Source organism: Lygodium microphyllum, chromosome 17 (assembly GCF_053477565.2).
Source record: "Lygodium microphyllum isolate KBCC chromosome 17, Lygodium_microphyllum_v1.1.10, whole genome shotgun sequence".
Lineage (NCBI taxonomy): Eukaryota > Viridiplantae > Streptophyta > Polypodiopsida > Schizaeales > Lygodiaceae > Lygodium > Lygodium microphyllum.
The window spans coordinates 68,710,113-68,727,439 of NC_141151.1; the positions used below are offsets into that span (position 1 = coordinate 68,710,113).

At 39.0% G+C, this 17,327-nt stretch overlaps 1 protein-coding gene across 1 annotated transcript in view; it reads right to left on the minus strand.

Moving 5' to 3' along the window:
* Positions 1–2,830: 2,830 nt before the first annotated feature.
* Positions 2,831–17,327, minus strand: part of LOC148022006 (THO complex subunit 7A-like) — a 70,749-nt gene continuing 56,252 nt past the window's right edge. Inside the window, exons 2-3 of the mRNA XM_087697564.1 lie at positions 3,845–4,081; positions 2,831–3,754 (exon numbers count right to left, since the gene is read on the minus strand). Coding sequence (XP_087553690.1) covers positions 3,581–3,754; positions 3,845–4,081 — 411 coding nt within the window. The 3' untranslated portion in view covers positions 2,831–3,580. The remainder of the gene's footprint in view (positions 3,755–3,844; positions 4,082–17,327) is intronic.

Below are 17,327 nucleotides of genomic sequence, written 5' to 3' on the forward strand. Positions count from 1 at the left end.
AAAAAACCCCACAATTGTTATTATAGGGACTTATTTCAATCTCATGCAACTAGTTGCTAGATTTGTTTGACACATCAAGCAACTCTTAATATTTGATGTTATGGTAGAACATTTGTAATGTGTGATGTTATATTATCGAAGTTACATAGATACGACATTAGAGTGATGTAACAAGGCTCTAGGCTATATGACTAAGATTCCTCAATGAGGGGGCCTAGCACCACAAGTACTACTTGTCTGAGCTAGCCAATACAACTATCAAGCTTATCCTTGCCGTGACAACCAAAGAGCAAGGTATTCCTTTTAGCCTAGATAAACCTTATGGCGATGCCACAAACAAAATTGGTAAGTCTCCAACTACCATCATCAAGCTTAGCTTGGTCAGCAAAAAAAGTAATAGTGAAGCAAAGTTGTCCTAGAGATTAGCCTCTCTAAGCCACTTTATGACTACTTTCCAGAATCGGGCCACACACAAGGAATCTCAAAATATATGTTTTTTAGTCAACTGCACCATACCATAAAATGGACAAAGGGAAGAGACTCTAATCCTCTTCATCAACCTAGTGCAAAGGGGCAATTTCTTAAGAGCCACATGCCAGTGTAAGACATTGATCCTATGTGAGTGTGTAGCTCTCTAGATACTCTTAGACCTCTTCTTCCATGTGCTCACTTTAGCCATTGGACAACCATTACTCCTTTTGATTGTATTCACAATAGGATTGCAAGGGAAGGGGCTCTATAGTCCCCGATTGACTTGCAATACCAAAGCGCTTTGCCAACTAGATTGACGGAGTCCTTGAGGACCATGTATTTGATTTTGACAGATGATGTATGCCAATTGTCCTTCATTTGTTGTGAATCACTAAAGAGAGCCACTCACCTTCACTTCTAGATAGCCCAAAGTATTCAATGACCTACTCCATAAGAAGTCAATCCACAACTGCTAAGGGTCCAAGAGATCCACCTAAACAGCAAGCCCTTTGATATGGAGAGCTTTGGATAGCATGGGCCTATGATGAATCATAAGCACAAGGTGAAAACCATATGCTACAACTCAAAGAGGATTCACCCTTCCTTGCACCTCTTTGAACTCTAGGAGGCATTACTAAGCACCTTTTGCCAACTCTCCAACATCGCTTGCGCTACTTTTGATTGAGGGAATTTGATGCTTAGTTGGGGACATGCCGCCACATCCTACTAACAAATGTTACTCCAAGTAGTGCCTTTTATCTAGTAGTAGAGATCCACCACTCAAGAATGATCATCCATGGTTGACCAAACATGCATCCTTTTTAGGAGTGTCATGTGACAGTTTTACACCTTACATGCCAAACTCTCCAAGCCAACTTTATTGAGCTCCTTCAACTTTATAATTACATTCCAACTAATTTGGGCAAGGGACTTTCTATCTTGATGGAGCCACAAAAAGTCTCTAATTATTGTTTCTACCTTCTCTCAAGTAGCATGGCTAAAAGAAATAAGTTTGCCCACAAATAGCACACAAGGCGTTTGCCCACAAGATTTTCTTATCTTCTCCTAGAACTTAAAGAACCAATTAGACCTTTGAGTCGACACCCCAACTCTAATTGGGGCACGGAGATATCTCACCAACTCATCAAGCTTCACCACTTTCAAACCAAGCTACAAAATCCACTAATCAAGATCTCTCCAAGACAAGGAAAATAAATCAATCTCGGTTTGAATCTCCTTGGATGTAAAGAGCAAAAAGAACCCAAAGTAAATCTCCAAGAGGATGGAGGCCGATTCTCTTTCAGCCTCAATATTGTCTTTGTTGTCTAAAGTTTTATTGTGGAATAAAAAATTGCACTTATGCTATCAAGATAGATTGCCCCATTCACAATCATACATGCAATACCCAAAGGATAAGTGCTAAAGCTTTTGGCTCTAAATATGCCATGATCAAATTCATCTATCACTTTATTATTTTGTGCAATTAGATTTGCAAAAGGATAAAATATTCATTGAATTGGATATTTTGGCTACACCATATCATGCCAACCCATTACTCTTTCCTAAATAAGAAAGATTACCAAACACAAAAGCCCCCATGATTGGTAAAAAGATAAAAACATCAACATAAGCATGATCAAGAGTGATCATTATCCATGTGAATTGTATTTGGTGCCTTCAATCATCTACATATGACAATAGAAAATGAGTAACTCAAATTTGGCTTAATACAATTGGTAAACTTTTAATGTTTTACCTCCAAGCTGAGTTTCGATAACTTCATATATGTAGACAAGTACAACATCAAAGGATTTTACTTGCAATCCATGTATCTGGTAAATTTCATGCATTACTAAACATTGATAACATTATTTGTCCTTTCATGTTAAAATTATGTTGAGGGATGAAGTCTTGTAATCTAGCTTCATGTCAACATTTGTAAAACCAACTTTTCAAAACCACATTATAAATCGCACATATTAAGGAGATGGGTTATGAATCCAAGACCCTAGCTAATGGCCAACATTTTTTATGCATAATCATTTGATAATTTCAAGTATGTCAAATCTATCAATGTGTTTGGCTGGTGCAAATGTTTGACTATCAAGAAGACCCATCCTTTTAGTAAACTCTATATATTATTCTCACTTTTGAAGGCATCCAGTATAGTGGATTAGAGATGTCCACCATTGATCAATAGTCTCAAAGAACGATTTGACCACATTGGATTAAACAAATAATCCATACATTTGTCTACATTATCTCTATTTGATGTCTAGAATCAAAACTCAAGCATATTAAGACAAAATACACACAGAAAGGATCCATGCCTTCGAGTTTAGCCTCAATATTCGAACACAGCAGTTACAATCAATAAAATGGCATGGTTAAATGTGTGGTACAGAGTAGAAGATTTAAAATTTTCAACTACATTCAGAAAGAGATCCCTAAATTTTAGAGAATCCATAAGTTGCATAAGGTTCCTAAATTTTAATTGCCTCAAATTGGCAAAAACTGTTAATCTTAAATAGGGCTGAAGTTCTCAAAATAGTCGGTTTTGACTAAGTTCAGCTGTTTCTTTTCTTACTGTTTAAGCTTGTCTCAAAACACTCGTTACCTAAGCTTCCGAGCCCTCCACTTGTCCTGTTTAATGACATGTGATCAGACACTTAATTCTTCTACTACTGCACTTCCCTCTTTGCACTTCAGACTACCTTGAAAAGCTCTCTTTCTTTCATTCTACATCAAGTTTCCTTGCTTAAATTCATTCAAGCAGTGGTTTCCATTTTGGCCAACAGCTGGATGATGTTGAGCTCCCAAGGTCAACAAGCTGACCATGTGTGAAGTTGTAACCAAAGGTGTACCCAGCATTCAAGAATTTGCTTTGTTACACAGAAGATAAATATGCACGCAAGGAAGAGATTTCATTACTTTGACCTATAATCTTCACTCTTCTATTATCTAATAGCATGGAATGTGGTGTACAAATATTAAGTAGGTTGGTTAGAATGTGGCTCTGCAATTGCAGAAAGCATGCCCTAAAGAAATAGGGCCCTACTCTCCTCTTTCCTCACAGGATACATCCTGACAAGTCCAATATGATAGGCTATCATGTCTGATCTAACTGCATTGGTTCTGCTGAGCCATTGGCCTCCATCCCAGGTCTCAATGCTCTCACTTCTTGTTCTGTGGTTGGCTTCTCCATATTCACATATTTGTCTTCTGAGGGCACCTCTGAGGGATTTTTCAGTTCATCTTCAATGGTACTTTGTAAATCGTCAACCTACATACAAAAAACATGCTGATTGGTAAAACTAGCAAACACCTGGTTAGGAAATGAAGAAAACCTGTAGCAGGCGGTCACATATCGCACCACATGCAGAAGAAGTGAAAACTGCTTCTTTCGTAATTCCAGGGTCTTTGATGCAGCCATATTTTCAGCTTCCAAGGCTGCAAGCTCCTTTGAAAGCTCATCCAAAACTTTCTGCGTTTCTGATCTTGGTGGTTGTGCCCCTATCAACCTTCTGATCGCTTCACACTCTTCTTTGTGTTGGCGTTCAATTTTACTGTCCTCCAGTTGGACCTTTAAATCTTCTATATCTTCCTGAGCCTACAACCAATGCAAGAGTACAGCTGTCAAAGACACTGAGGACCTATGCATTTGTAATAAACCCTGTAAGAAGAAAATATGACAAACAAGCAAATTGCTGCTACTCCATGTAAACATATGAAAATGAGCAAGGACCCATGCCTGTGGCTGAGTCAGCCTTAAGTCTCCTTTATCCCATACAAGGGAATTACTACGCCCCTCATCTGTCAAGCCATCATCATGGTTTCTAAAAGTGGTCCCCAGAATCTGGGCGATGGAAAATGCTATGTTGCAGTGTGGGAGTATACATGCTCTTCTAATGACAAGGCACCTTGGATATCAAGGTGCAAGTTGACCAGGGGGTTGAAAGCTTAATCATGATGTGACCCGTGCCTGTGGCTGAGTCAGCCTTAAGTCTCCTTTATCCCATACAAGGGAATTACTACGCCCCTCATCTGTCAAGCCATCATCATGGTTTCTAAAAGTGGTCCCCAGAATCTGGGCGATGGAAAATGCTATGTTGCAGTGTGGGAGTATACATGCTCTTCTAATGACAAGGCACCTTGGATATAAAGGTGCAAGTTGACCAGGGGGTTGAAAGCTTAATCATCATGTGACATGTCAGGCCTTTAACACACTTTAGGTGGAAAACAAGGTCCGCTTATGCTGATTTACAATAGCTGATGCTGCCAACAGTAGAAACACTAGGAAAACACAAAGGAAGATAGCCAGTTTGTTTCACCAAGCAAACAGCAATCATCATTGAGATGCTGTAATGACTCATGTAGGGAAAAAAATGCATGGCTGAACACTTGCATCTTGGAAGGCGGCATAATTACAAAATACTCAATAGTCCACATAGAGCAATTATAGTCCACGCAAAGAAAGCACAGCATAGTCTTGTGCCTGTTGTCAAACCTGCCATAACCGAACATCTGCATCCCAAATGTCTGGCACATCCATCATGCAAGATGTGTCTCCAAAAAACATCAAAGAAAATGTCAAACGCTTTCATTTTCCCCACTGCAGGAAGATATCTTGCACTCTGCAAAGATTCACAATGAGTAATATTCCCAATATCCTACCAAAGGGAGATCTCTCTCTCTCTCTCTCTCTCTCTCTCTCTCTCTCTCTCTCTCTAGTGGTAAGCCACTTATTTTATTAACCCGTTGACCCAAGTTCAAATCTCCCTTTTTCTATACCTATTCTAAAATGACCATGTGGAATCTAGAAGTAGAACCAAAGACCTCCTAGTCATCATCCATTCAACTTAACCAACTAAGCTACATCCATTTGGTCTTTTTTCTTTTTGTAATGAGTGATTGTATTATATGAAATGACTAAAAGAATACAAAAGCCGCATGACTAAAGAAGTACAAAATTAAGGTAGGGTCACTGAAGAGACCACCCGACACCAAGGTATCAAATCATCTCTAATCAAGATATCAACATGTTGAATTAGATCAAGCTTTCACTCAAGGAGTCCCTTAAGCTTTGCAACATGACATTGGATGCCTGAGGCAGCATAAAAAATGAATGCATTGCAAGTGATCCAAATATGCCAACAAACCCAAAATCTAAGAAAGTAAAATAGAATCTTCATGTGAAGTTACGAAGGACCGTGATGTTTACCAAAGACCCAATCAAAAGGGTGCATCATAGCCCCCAGCACAACATGCCAAATGTATTTAAAAAAAAGGCCCAATTTCTCCGAGCAAAAGGATGTTAGAATTTGCCAATTCTATGGACAATGCTGAAGTGTTTTAGTTAGTTGATTTCTAGTGTGAACGCAACTACATTAATAAGTTGTGCCACCACTTTTAGCGTCAGTTTTAGAGTTAAATTAACTCTAGTTGAGTTAGGGGTAGGTCTAACTCCTATTGTACTTTCATTCTATCATTCTAGCACTTGTATCTTTTAAGTGTGGAACTACTGTCCACGCTTGCTCACTATCTTGTGGCCTCTCTCTCTCTCCATTTCCAACATTTGGTATCAGAACTAGACATATGGGTTCTGTCTCTCCACCACTTAGCCAATGCCACTCACACGAAGTCCACTCAACTGACAAAGAAAGAGAAGATGTTTTGGAGGGAGGAACTACTGTTTTGGAGGGAAGAGCTGTTGTTTTGGAAGATAAGTTGTTTTAGAGGAGGTTCTACTGCTGTTTTCAGCTTGCAAGCAGTCCCATACGCAATCTTGCATGCAACCCTACACAGACAACCTCTCTCAATCCTATTCATGATATTCTCAACCCTGCCTTCCATTTCTCAGCCTTGCTCGCCATTTTCTCAACCTTGCCCATCATTTTCTTCAAATCTGAGAAAAAAAAAGCAAAAACCCTATTTTTTTGAATTTTGGAGTCTTCTAGAATTTTTGCAATTTCTCATCCATTTTGCTTATCTCATACACAATTTTGAAGAAATTTTCAATTTCTCACGCTACGTGCCAAGAAATTTGAGGATTTTCGACCAACTTTTTCAATTTCTCAAATTTACATCCAAGAAATTTAGAGCTTTTGCTCGATTTGATTTCCTGTACATAAATTGGTACGAGAAATTTAGGTCTTTTTAGTTTTTTGGCTCTAGCACACATCATGAGGCAAATTCCAACTATGGTTACTATTGCCATGGGTCCCAAGGTGACATTTTTACAAAAATTCAAACTATAAGGTATAAATTAGTTCAATTTCTTTGAAATTTTCCAAAGAAAATTTGGGCTTTTGCTCGACGTGCAATCCATGGCAAATAACAAGTGATATAGCAACATTACTTTGTTATGACAATCAAATTTGACCACAAAATTTGAAATTTCTATAAAACTTGGTGAGACTCAACATTAAATTGTTGTAAACTATATTTTTGCACATGCATTTCAAAGCAAGTGCAAAATAACAATGCATTGCTATCATTTGCAAGCTGAATGCTTATTTGTGTGATATTGACACATTTGGCAAGATTTGTGACAATTTGGTACTTGCATTCTAATCTTGTGGAAATTTTTGGTATTCAAGAGAGTACAATCTATACTTCAACATTGAAGTATTTGGTTGTTAATCTTTGGGCATCATTGGCAACATGGCACGTTAAGAGCATAATGATCAAAGCAACATCCTTGGTGTCCTCACTCAAGAGGACAAACTTGATAGCACCAACTACCCATTGTGGAGTTTCGTGGTGCCCCAACCTTCTTGTAGCGAAGAATTTGTGGGACTATTTTACTCGCGATCTATAGCGACCAAGAGGTCTTACACATCAATGTAATGCTAAAACACAGGCAGTTGTCGAACCTGTTGTTGCTGCCTCTCCTCCTCCTATCGAGAATCAACGGAGGTGGGACTCAAAGGATGCACAAGCACCATCTTTGATTGCATTGTCAATGAAAAGGGCTATTATTCCACACATTCAGTCTTAAAGGACCTCAAAAGCTACTTGGGATGTACTTGAGCACATGTTTGCAACAAGTAATGAGGCCGAGGTATCTTATCTCTATAGAGAGCTAGCTAATGGGAATATAGATGAGGGTGATAGTATGACAAATCACCTCACACCCGTACAAGATTTGCACGAGCAACTACTTAATACTAATGAGGTCATTCAAGATGCAGAATTAGTAAACATCACATTGAACACTCCCCCTCAATCATATCTTAGTTTCCACACCTTTTGGATATTGTCTTTGAGGGGGGGCAAGAGCCCCTTACATTTGTGGAGTTGGAAAGCCTCTTGCTGCAAGAAGAACACCCTCGGAAGAATGTCGCATTGCGTTCACGTAATGTGGCTATGATCTCAAAGTACAATGGCAAAGGGAAAGTCAAGCAAAATATGAAAAATCATCAAAAGATTGATGCTAGACAACCATCGAATAAGGCCGTCCAAGACCCAAAAAAGTCAAAGAAAAACGAGAAATGTCATAATTGCAAGAAGCCCGATCATTATAATGATGAATGTAGAAAACGATTATGGAGATGACTCATTATACACTGAAAAGCAAGGGGCTGCCACATAAATTTTAGCTAGAAGGCCCTCACTATGGGAATCGTGTATTAAATTGTGCATCCACTAAAGCATTGAAGACGATCACACCGACTGAAGCTTGGCATCGCAAGAAACCCAAAGTTGACTTTTGTCAAGTGTTTGGATGCATAGACTATGCACATGTTCCAAAAGAGCTTTGTGAAAAGCTAGATAACAAGGCTGTAAAATGCATATTTATTGCCTACCATTCGAAGAGCAAGGGCTATCGCTTGTATAATCCACATGCAAAGAAAGTTTTTGTCAGTCAAGGTGTCATATTTGTTGAAAATGCTGCATTTTCACATGATCAACTTGAGATGCCAACCACTTATGACATTGATGATGTCTTTGAGGATCTTTTGCCACTTTCTTTGGAGTCCGTGCTTGCTGTAAATGGCCAGACAGACATAATAAAGCACATTGTTGCTACACCACATGCTTCTGAACAGCAAGGATATGATGATGGTTATCTAATGTAGTGGAAGATGCACTACAGCATGAAAGAGCTGCCATAAATGCAGCCAAAATAGTCTCTAGATGACTGTTATGCACTCTCCAAGAGAGTAGAATGGATACTCCCTTACCTCAATGGACTAGAAAGGTTGCTAGGCATGCAATACATGACGCAAGGGGGGCAATTTGGCTGATTTTATGAAGTAGATAATTGTGATGAGCATGAGTTTATGAGCTCACTGCTAGATGATGATGAGCCTACTTCCTTGGGAAAAACTCAACAAGATATACATTGGATGCAAGCCATGCAGGAAAAGTTAAGACTTTATTGCTACTAGCTCTACATGGGATCTTGTGGATTTACCACCTGGTAAAAAGACTATTGGCACGAAATGGGTTTTTAATCTCAAATGCAAGGCTAATGGCACTATTAACAAATACAAAGCAAGGTTAGTAGCAAAAAGCTATGCATAGAATAAGGGCACAGATTATGAGAAAACCTTTGCTCCTACATCCCATATGAGCATGGTGAGATGTGTGATTGCTATGGCTGCAAATTACGACCAGAAAGTACATTAGTTGGACATTAAGACTGCATTTAGAATGGGAATCTACATGAGGTTGTGTATGAGTTACAATCTCCAAGGTTTGTGATTAAGGAAAAAGAGCATATGGTTTGCAAGTTACATAAGACTCTTTATGGTCTCAAACAAGCTCCTCATGCATGGTACTCTAAAATCGATACTTACTTAGCCAGCAAAGGGTTCAACAATAGTCCAACTACTCCCACTCTATACTTTCAGAATGAAGGGGAGGACTTGCTCATTATCATTCTTTATGTGGATAACATGCTACTCACTGGACCTAAACAGGATAAAATTGTAGATTTCAAGGTTGAACTGAAACATACATTTGCTATGTCCAATATGGGTTGTATACACTACTATTTGGAAATTCAGTTCACCCAAAATCGACATGGCATCATCATGTCATAATCACACTCTGTAGACAAGCTTTTGCATAGGTTTAACATGCAAGATTGCAAACCTATATGCACTCCCATGGAGCCACGATTAAAGCTATCTATGCATGATGGTGAAGAGATGTCTGATGTTGCAATTTACAACCAAGCTTTCGGTTGTCTTTTTTATCTTCGCAACACATGCCTTGACATTCAATATGCAGTATCTCAAGTGAGCAAGTATATGCACAGCCCGCGGACTGTACGTTGGCAAGTTGTTAAGTGGATCTTCAAATATTTGAAAGGTACTCGATCATATGCCTTATTATTTCCAAGGGGAGAGACTCGCACTTACAAGCTTATAGCAATTCAGATTGGGCTGGTGATTCAGACACTAGGCAATCTACAAGTGGACACTGTTTCTTTCTGGGTCGTTCATACATTTCATGGCTAAGTAAGAAACAACCTACATTGGTTACCTTGTCTTGTGACGCCAAGTATAGGGCAACCTTCATCACAACAATGGAATGTGTATGGCTATGTAGATTATTGGGTAATCAATAGATTTCTTTGGAGGGTCCTATACCCATTCTTTTTTACAGTCAGAATGCTATTGCAATCATGCGGAATCCTATGTTTCATGCTCACATGAAACACATTGAGGTATTATGTCAAGGAGAGATGCTATGCAAGAGAGATCAATTTGATGTATGTCCTATAAGATTGCATGTAATCCATCAACGATACCATACAATGACCACACTCATAGCACGAGAGATATCGTTCGTTTCACCACCCAACCTCGCCTAGATGAGTGTTGGCTCCTCTTTCTTGTTCCGTCTACCAACCGTCAGCTTCAGGTGAGTCCTACTATTCTTAGACTCACTTACTCTCTAGGCTCCCCTTGACCCCGTTCAGGTGCCCAAGGCCCCCAGATGGTCATCCCTCGCGCATGTCTCCCATAAGTTACATTTATTAATGTAACATTTCCTTCCCCTTAAGAATCGGTTTCGTCCTCGAAAACGATACTTGGAAGGTTTAACTTTAAATTGGGAAACCTTTTCCTTAAAGTACTTACTCGCTCCCATGTTGAGCTTTCTTCTGAACAATCTTTCCATTTGACCAAATATTCTTGATAAATAGTATTTTTTATTCGTCTGTTACGAACATTTAATATTCTTTCTGGTTCATGTGGATTAGATTGGTCATCTAATAGCTCCTCAATGTTATCATTTAAGATTAGATTATCCAAATCACCCAGCTTCTTCCTTAGCTTACTTACATGAAAAACTGGATGTGTTTTACTACCAACAAGTAGTTGGAGCTTGTAAGCCTGTTCTCCCACCCTTTTAAGTATTGTGAAAGGACCACAATACCTAGGTGAAAGCTTTGGACATCGTCCCGTTTTCATGGTTTTGGTTTGTTCACGCACCTTAAGATAGACCAATTCTCCTTCTTCAAAGGAGATGTCTCTTCGGTGAGGATCTGCATAAGCTCTAGCTCGATTTTGAGCTTTCTTAATATTTTCTTGAGCAAATTTTAACATACTATTCATATCCTCCAAAAAGTCCTTGGCTGCTTGAACCTTTTACTTATGTAATCCTACTGCATGAGGAGCTCTGGGCTGAAACCCATACATTAGCATAAATGGACTATATCCAATGGAAGAGTGCTTGACACTATTATATGCAAACTCTGTTATCAGTAGATACTCTTCCCAATTAGTTTGCCTTTTACTTACATATGCCCTGAGCATATCTTCAAGGATTTGGTTAACCCTTTCAGTTTGCCCATCAGTTTGCGGGTGGTCAGCCGTACTCATACTAAGTTTAGTATCCAACTTCCTAAATACAGCACACCAAAATTGACTATCAAATTTTCTATCTCGATCAAAAACTATATTTGCCGAAAGGCCATACAATCGGTATATGTTATCTGCGAACAATCTAGCCAATTCTAGTGTTTTAATATCAATTGAAGTTGGAATAAACCTAGCCATTTTGGTTAACCTATCCACAATCACCCACACAGAGTCATGCCCCCTCTGTGTTCTGGGTAACGCAACAATAAAGTCCATGGAGATACTCTCCCATTTTTCCGAAGGAATCTCTAATGGGTGAAGAAGTCCTCCCATTTTCAATCTTTCAGCTTTATTAACCTGGCATTTATTACATTTGACCACATAGTCAAGGACGTCCTTATTCATTCTAGGCCAATAGAACTGCCTTTTAATAAGACTATAAGTCTTATTAACTCCTGGATGTTCCGCACTAGGGGTATCATGACACTCAAAGAGTATCTGGCGCCTTATTTCTTCATCTTTCCGGGCACATACCCTACCCTTGTAGAGTAAATAAACATTATCAATGGTAAAATTCTTCCACTTGAATCTCATTTGAGTAACCCCTGATGCTCCATTTCCTTGATGAACATCCTCAGATATTCCTTCCTCTATGGAGGCTCTTTCATTTGGATCCCCATTATTTATTGCTTCCCACATGTTGGAATATGCCGGATCAACCTGGCATTTCCCTTTCAAAGATTCAAGTAAATCGGAAGTGAGCTGAGTGAAACTCAATTCATTTATGATGGGCATTCTGCTGAGTGTATCAGCCACTATATTGCACTTCTCCTTTCTATATCTTATTTCGTAGTCGAACTCTTGAAGGAGTTCAACCCATTTGGCTTTACGCCCTTGTAGATCCGGTTGGTCATTAAGCCACTTAATGCTTTCATGATCTGACAAGATCAAAAGTTTGGCACCGTACAGATAGTGCCTCCATTTCTTCATTGCATGTACTATTGCATATACCTCCCTCTCATAAACAGAATAATTCCGTTTTGCACGGTCTAATTTCTTGCTTTCAAAAGCAACTGGTCGACCTTCTTGTAATAAGACCGCGCCTATCGCTTTATCACTGGCATCGGCTTCAACCACAAATGGTTTATTGGGATCCACAATTAATAGTACTGGAGCTGTAGCAATAGCTACCTTAAGTTTTTGAAAACTTTCATTTTGGTCTGTTCCCCAATTAAAGCTCTTCCCTTTTCCTTTAAGTTGGCCTCTCATTGGAACAGCTATTTTCGCATAATCTCAAATGAATCTATGATAAAATCCAGATAAACCTAGGAAGATCTGCAGCTCTTCCAAGTTTCTTGGAGATGGCTATTCAATAATTGCCCTTACTTTTTATGGATCCATCTTGATTCCCTCTTTCGAGATAATATACCCCAAATATTTGACCTCTTGTGCGAAGAATTTACAATTAGTTTTTTTCGCATAAAGAAAATGTGTTCTTAACAATTGGAATACTAATTGTAAGTGTTCCAAATGTTCTTCTTTTGATTTACTAAAGATCAAGATATCATCCAAGAAGACTACTACAAAGTGTCCTAGATAGGGCCGTAACACACTATTCATCAGCTTCATAAAAGTAGCTGGTGCATTAGTGAGGCCAAAAGGCATCACCAAAAAATCATAATGCCCATATCTAGTACGAAATGTTGTCTTAGGAACATCTTGTGCCTTAATTCTTACTTGGTGATAGCCTAATCTTAAGTCTATCTTTGTGAAGAATTTTGCTCCTTGTAATTGATCAAAAAGATCTTCCATTCTGGGCATCAGAAATTTATTCTTCACCGTTATCTTATTAAGTGCTCTATAATCAACACAAAGTCGCATAGAACCATCTTTTTTCTTTACCTATAAAATTGGCGAAGCCCAAGGTGAATTGTTGGGTTGTATAAACCCTTTATCAAGGTAATCCTTAATTTGTCTTTCAACTTCTTGGTGCTGTGTTTCATTTAACTTATAAGGTGGTTTAGAAATAGGGTGTATATCCCTATCTGTGTCAATTGGGTGATTTACATCACCCTTATTTGGTGGAAGGCCACTTGGTAAATCAGAAGGAAACACATCTTTAAATTCATCTAACAAACCACTTAATTCATTACTTACATTCAACTCACAAACATAAGAAAATTGTTGCTTTATATTACAGAAAGTAAAAGTGTTTTGTACAGGAAGAGACCATAACATATATACCTCACAAGCTTCCTTCTTTATCAGCTTCTGAACTTCAGTGGAACACAACAAAGGGTTATCAGATATTTCATGTTCACCTTGAATCACAAAAGTCTTGCCATCCCTTTAAAATTCCAGTGTATTATGATGATAACTACGTTTTAAGGATGGTTACAATCCCCATAGCCACTCTCTCCCTAAAGCAATATCGGCTCTTTCCATATTCATAATTTGGAAATCAAGTTTATCTTTATATCCTTGGATCTCAATTTCCAAATTGGATACCATTGTATCCCATATTTTATTATCCTAACCTTGCATCATACGGACAACATATTGATGCCCACTCTTTTGTTAGGGAAGTTTTAATTTTTTGACAAGTACATAATTTATGAAATTGTGGGTAGCAGAGTCATCAATCATGACTCTAACCCTCTTTCCAGCTATCAATCCATGCACTCTAACTAAATCATGTGGCCCAAAAGTAGGCTGCCACATAGAAGTTGACATACAACACCTATGTTGTACATCCTTGTGCAAGACCTCTAAAGATTTATACTTTCCATGCCCCTTTAATTCCAAGGTCTACACTGCATGGATTTGTTTTTCTTTTCCCTTGTCCTTGTCCTTGTCCTTTCTTTTATCTTCCCCCTTTTTCCTTTGAGGGAAATTCCAAGCAGCATGGTTAGGGGATAGGCAATTGAAATTTCAAGGGGTTATTTTTGCCCTTAAGAAATGGCATTTTCCTTTTAAATTTGCCTACAAATTTTAAGGTTTCAAATTCCTTAGTTTTGGGCTCCATATCAGTGAGACTAGTGAGTGTACCTGGACGCGTATTATCTTCATTGATTAATGCAAATTTAATTGCCTCTTCAAGCGTCTTAGGTGAACTCCATTTCACTTCCTTTTTACAGGCCTTATCTAGTCTCCTAATGAATCCTCTTATCTTTTGAAATTCATCTATTCCTTCCAATTTGAGGATTATCTCACGATACTCCTCCAAATATGTCAGCAGGGGTCTTCCCTTTTGTCTGACATAATCCCAATCTTCCCAATTTCTTTCCATTTCATTTTCAGGAAGGAATTCTTTCAAAAAGACTGATTTAAATTGAGCCCAAGTTTCAAGTATTTTATTTGCCTCCTTTAAAGTTCGCCACCATTTATATGCCTTTGGTCCCAAAGTTAAACTGGCCTCCAGCGCTTGGAGATGTGAGGGAGTATTTTTAAGTTTGTGCAAATCCTCCCATTTTTGGAGAAAATTAAAGATAGTGTCTTTATTTTTGTCTTTTTCCTCCCCGAGAAGCTGAGGGGGTTTCATATCTTTAAACATTGGATTATCTCTTAACTTTTGGTGGGGTTCTCTAGGATCTCGCATAGTCACATCTAAATCTTTCGATGAAGATGGAATATCCGAGATTTCTACCTTATTTTTATCCCTTTCTAATTACAAGGCTAATTGAGATTTTATTTTTGTGAGTGTTTGAGTTAGAAATACCATTTGAACCCCCTGTGCTTGCACATGAGCAGTTAAATCATCAAATTGTTCTCGTGTAGCAAAAAATTCTTCCCATTGTTCTTCTTGAATTTCTGTTTCATGGGGATCTGCCATAGGATGATTCCCAGAACTAGAATCTTCCGTCACCCCCTTTTTCTCTTTACCTTCCATTTATACACTGGAATTTAAAAGCAAATATAAGAAGTTTGCGTACAAAATGAAGTACTTCCCTGATTATAGTAATAGGGCAGCTATTGATGGCTTTAACAGTTTAGTGATAACCAAAAGAGTGAGGAACAGTTCGACTTTTCTCCAAACTGAGCCAGTCGTGTTGAAATGAAGCAGTTGTATCTGAAACGGGACTTTGCCCGACTAGCTCCATACTGCCGTCCACTTCCGATACATAAAAACTAGTGACGGTGGCCAATCCTATAAGGGGGAATTTACAGTTGTGACAGATGTTACCAATCACGTGTGTTGAGGAGCAAGCCAATCCTGTCAGGCATTAGCTGGTGCGTACTGACGTAATCCATCAAGAACTTGAGCTTAGATTCGCATCCGTATGGGCGCCGCATCGTCAAAGTTCGAATTGAAGAATAGTAGGGTGTGAGACCAACGTGCCAACACGAAAGCATTCGCCTCAATTAAAACAAAACCCGACGACTCTAATACCATTATAAGATTGCCTGTAATCCATCAACAATACCATACAGTGACCATGCTCATAGCACGAGAGATATCGTTTGTTCCACCACCCAACCTCGCCTAGATGAGTACTGGCTCCTCTTTCTAGTTCCGTCTGCCAACCGTCCGCTTCAGGTGAGTCCTACTATACTTGGACTCACTTACTCTCTAGGCTCCCCTTGACCCAGTTCGGGTGCCCAAGGCCCCCGGACAGTCATCCCTCGTGCCTGTCTCCCATAACTTACATTTATTAATGTAACATGTCCCTACATAAGAGAATGTTGCAAACATTTTTGCCAAAGCACTTCCGCATGAGAAGTTACAAGCTTTTTGAAAGTCCTTGAACTTGCTACCCTTTAGTGATTGATATCCTATACTTCTACCACATTGGCACTACAAGGGAGAGTCAAAATTTGCCAATTCTATGGCCAATGCCCAATGTTTTAGTTAGTGGGTTTATAGTGTGAACACAACTATATTAATAAGTTGTGTCACCACTTCTAGTGTTAGTTCTAGAGTTATATTAACTCTAGTTGAGTTAGGGATAGATCTAACTTACTTAAGGCCTATTGTACTTTCATTCTATCATTCTAGCACTTTTACCTTTTGAGTATGGAATTGTTGCCCACTCTTACTCACTATCTTGTGTTTTCTCTCTCTCTCTCTCTCTCTCTCTCTCTCTCTCTCTCTCTCTCTCTCTCTCCATTTCCAACAAAAAATATGCAATGAATCTGTGACGTCAACTATAGTGGTACAAAAGAAACAATTCCCACTGGAAATATCCCTACGGTGAAGAGCTGATGCAAGGGAAAGGCTGCCCATCATCATTCTCCACATGAATACCTTGCATTTAAATGGCATCTTATTAATCCATCCCTCCATCAATGTTAATTTCCACCCCATGTTGTAGATTTGTGCAATCCCCAAAGTGCATTGGTTTTAGTAGTCAACAAAGAGTGGCCTCTAATCATGATGATAATTTGATTAACGAAAGAAGACTGAAGACAAGGTCCCAATCCTGCTAGGAATAATCAGAATCTGGGACAAGAAAGGATTGGCAACCCTACAAAAGTTTGGAGACCTTACTCCAAAGATCACAGTAGCCATGGGAAACCCAAAAGACCCATATGAGACCCGTATGATGGTGCGAAAAGACATCAGTGTACCTCAATGCAAGAGGGTAGCATTTGCCACTCAAGCCAATCCAAGGCTAGCCATGCACTTAAACTTAGGTCTCTCCTCCAATTTATCCTTCTGAGACGATAGACAAGACACCGCTAGAATTGCTATTTGCAATGAATCAGCAACCAATCTATCCTCTATTGGATGCCATTGAGACTTGCAAATGAGACTTGCAAAGCACCATTTTCCATGAGCACACAAAATGGTGGAGAAGGACTAAAGCAAATATAGAGAATTGAGCCTCTTACATGCCACCACGAATCTTGAATCTTCGTATTGCCATGCCAAAGGCTCTCTCTCTCTCTCTCTCTCTCTCTCTCTCTCTCTCTCTCTCTCTCTCTCTCTTCTCTCTCTCTCAAACACACAAAAAATGTCACATGAAATGAGATACTAATGTGTCACGTGAGATCCCTCTCTTTGCAAAAGACCTATAAGCCATCCAAATGCCTTTGCAA